This window comes from Salvia hispanica, chromosome 1 (assembly GCF_023119035.1).
Source record: "Salvia hispanica cultivar TCC Black 2014 chromosome 1, UniMelb_Shisp_WGS_1.0, whole genome shotgun sequence".
Taxonomy (NCBI): domain Eukaryota; kingdom Viridiplantae; phylum Streptophyta; class Magnoliopsida; order Lamiales; family Lamiaceae; genus Salvia; species Salvia hispanica.
Window position 1 is genome coordinate 18,743,916 of NC_062965.1, and position 2,274 is coordinate 18,746,189.

Here is a 2,274-nt window from a genome sequence, read left to right on the forward strand (position 1 = left end):
ACTAGATAAAACACCGAAAAATATCAAATTCTAGTTTCGTTCCATATTTTTAAACAAAATTAAATTATAAATTACAAAATTTGTAAATGTTACAATCATCACATCGATTTCTTTTCGGGCAACATATACAGTGATATAGCAATCAATTTGAAATACATCGAAGTGTTATGGCGATGGTAGAATATTATTTCCTCCCTTAAGGTGATTACATGTTTATGTGGCAGTGGCGTGTTTATAAATCGATTGTCGTATCATTATGTATAACGCCGGAAATTGGATAGATGAGATAATCATAAAAATTGCAAACTTTTTAATTTATTATTCTTTTTTTAAATAAAGGACACTAAAATTTAACCAACTTTCATAATTTTACAATAGGGGCACGTTAAAATGACAAAACCTCTTAAAATAACACCATATCACCATTCCTAGCAATCATTTGTACACGTGTACGAATAATAAGCTGCCATGTGGCAATAAAAAAAATGCTCAAGTGTACAAATCTCGGTCAGCAATATACAACAGTGTATACAATAATTTTTTCTCGGCCAACAATATCCAACACGCTGTACAACAATCTATAGATTGCCGTGTAGCGTATATAATATTGTTGTGTAGCGTTAATAATATTGCTGGATATGTGGTGTCACGGTATCACTTTAAGAGGTGTTGTCATTTTAACACAAACCTTTTACAATATGTTCAAATCTTATTGAATAGATCAAAATTTATCAAACCTTATAATAGTCTTATTTTTTCTATTTTAATATGTCCACAAAATTAGTATACTTTTATTTTTAGGAAGGTTTTTCTCCCCTCGTATTATACTTTTTCCACTAATTATTTTAAACACTTTTTTTCTATCTCTCTACTACTTTTCGTATTGGAACTCGTATCACCTCCAAAGTCCCCATTTTAATGGGATGGAGGGATTATTGTTAAGTTGGATATTAGTGTATATGCTATAAGAATGAAACTTGCAAATTAAGCACGATATTAAAATACATAGATTTGGATAAAAAGAAAATTTAACCATACCATTAATTCCCATTTCATAACAAGAAGTTAGTACTACATCCAAAGAAATTGGGATTAGCTAAAGATTTTTATTTTTGGACTCAAACTAGCTAGTCCTTATTCATCCTTAGCTACATGGCAAACAAACTAGAAAGCCATGAAATCAAGCAACCTTGCGGATACGGGCGGCGGCGGCGGCGGTTCTGGTGATGGTGAAATCCCAGGAGATGACTTCATGGCGGGCGACAAAAACCCCAGTGGAGGCAGAGAGTCCTACTTGAACTCTCGCCTGTAGAAGGCTCTTCAAGTCATAAACCTTACTCACCTCAGTCCTCCTCCCGCCGGCGGTGACGACGACGACGGTGATCGTCTTTGTGGCGGCGACGTAGCTGATGTCGGCGGTGACCTCCTCCCCGACCAGCCCCTCGGGGATAATCGTGGCCGTATCGGACCTAATCGACTCGAAGTTGATCCCCACGTGGGGCCCCTCCGGGTCCACTTCCGGGTTCGGGTATATGTCGAATTCTACTGCAAAGAGGTTGGGCGTGTACCCTATGTACTCGTAGATCCCGAGGTTCTCGCCAAAGGAGGCACTCGGGATCTGGGACCCCACCGGGGCGATGAAGAAGGCGAGGCCTTCCGCGGCCGCGGTGGCGCCCGTGTTTGGTCGGATGAAGAATTTCACGGTGGTTGTGAAGTCGGCGTCCGACCACCCGGGCATGTCGCCGAATGTGAACGGCACGGAGTGCATGGCCCGGCCGACGTTGTTTAGGACGGCTTCGCCGTCAGGTCTGGTGGCGGTGAGCTGGAGGTAGGTCGAGTCCGCACGGATGTGGGTGTTGCCTTGGTAGGTTAAGGTGGCCGGCTTCACTCCGTCGTTGAAGGTGTAGTTGAAGGACTGCGTTACCGACTGTGATCGTGCAGTGTTTGCGAGGACGAGGACGAGGAAGAGGGGAATTAGGGTTTGAAGAAACTTGGCCATGGTGATATTAGGTAGCTAGGGTTAGGGTTTTGCCTTTGAGATTGTGGGTACTTGGTTTCTCTCTTGACCCCCTATTTATACTAGTTTTAGTACTACCAATATCATGCATTGCATTATAGTCGCAATTCGTACTAAATTCAAATGTACTACTTGTCAATATGCCAATGTAAAATGAGATCTTATCCTCTTGAGATCAACTAATTAATTAACTAATACTCATATAAACAATTACTACAACGTTTATTGTGTTCCAAATCAAAGATTCAATCCTCCGC

The 2,274-nt window shown here is 41.2% G+C and overlaps 1 protein-coding gene across 1 annotated transcript; it reads right to left on the bottom strand.

Moving 5' to 3' along the window:
* Positions 1 to 1,180: 1,180 nt before the first annotated feature.
* LOC125189144 (lectin-like) lies at positions 1,181 to 1,999 on the bottom strand. Its single transcript, XM_048086385.1, has one exon. It carries the CDS (start codon positions 1,997 to 1,999, stop codon positions 1,181 to 1,183), a length of 819 nt encoding a protein of 272 aa, XP_047942342.1.
* Between the last annotated feature and the right edge of the window lie 275 nt (positions 2,000 to 2,274).

Excerpts from the sequence above, each read along its gene's own strand:
- LOC125189144 (XM_048086385.1), bottom strand. The coding sequence starts at position 1,999 with ATGGCCAAGTTTCTTCAAACCCTAATTCCCCTCTTCCTCGTCCTCGTC.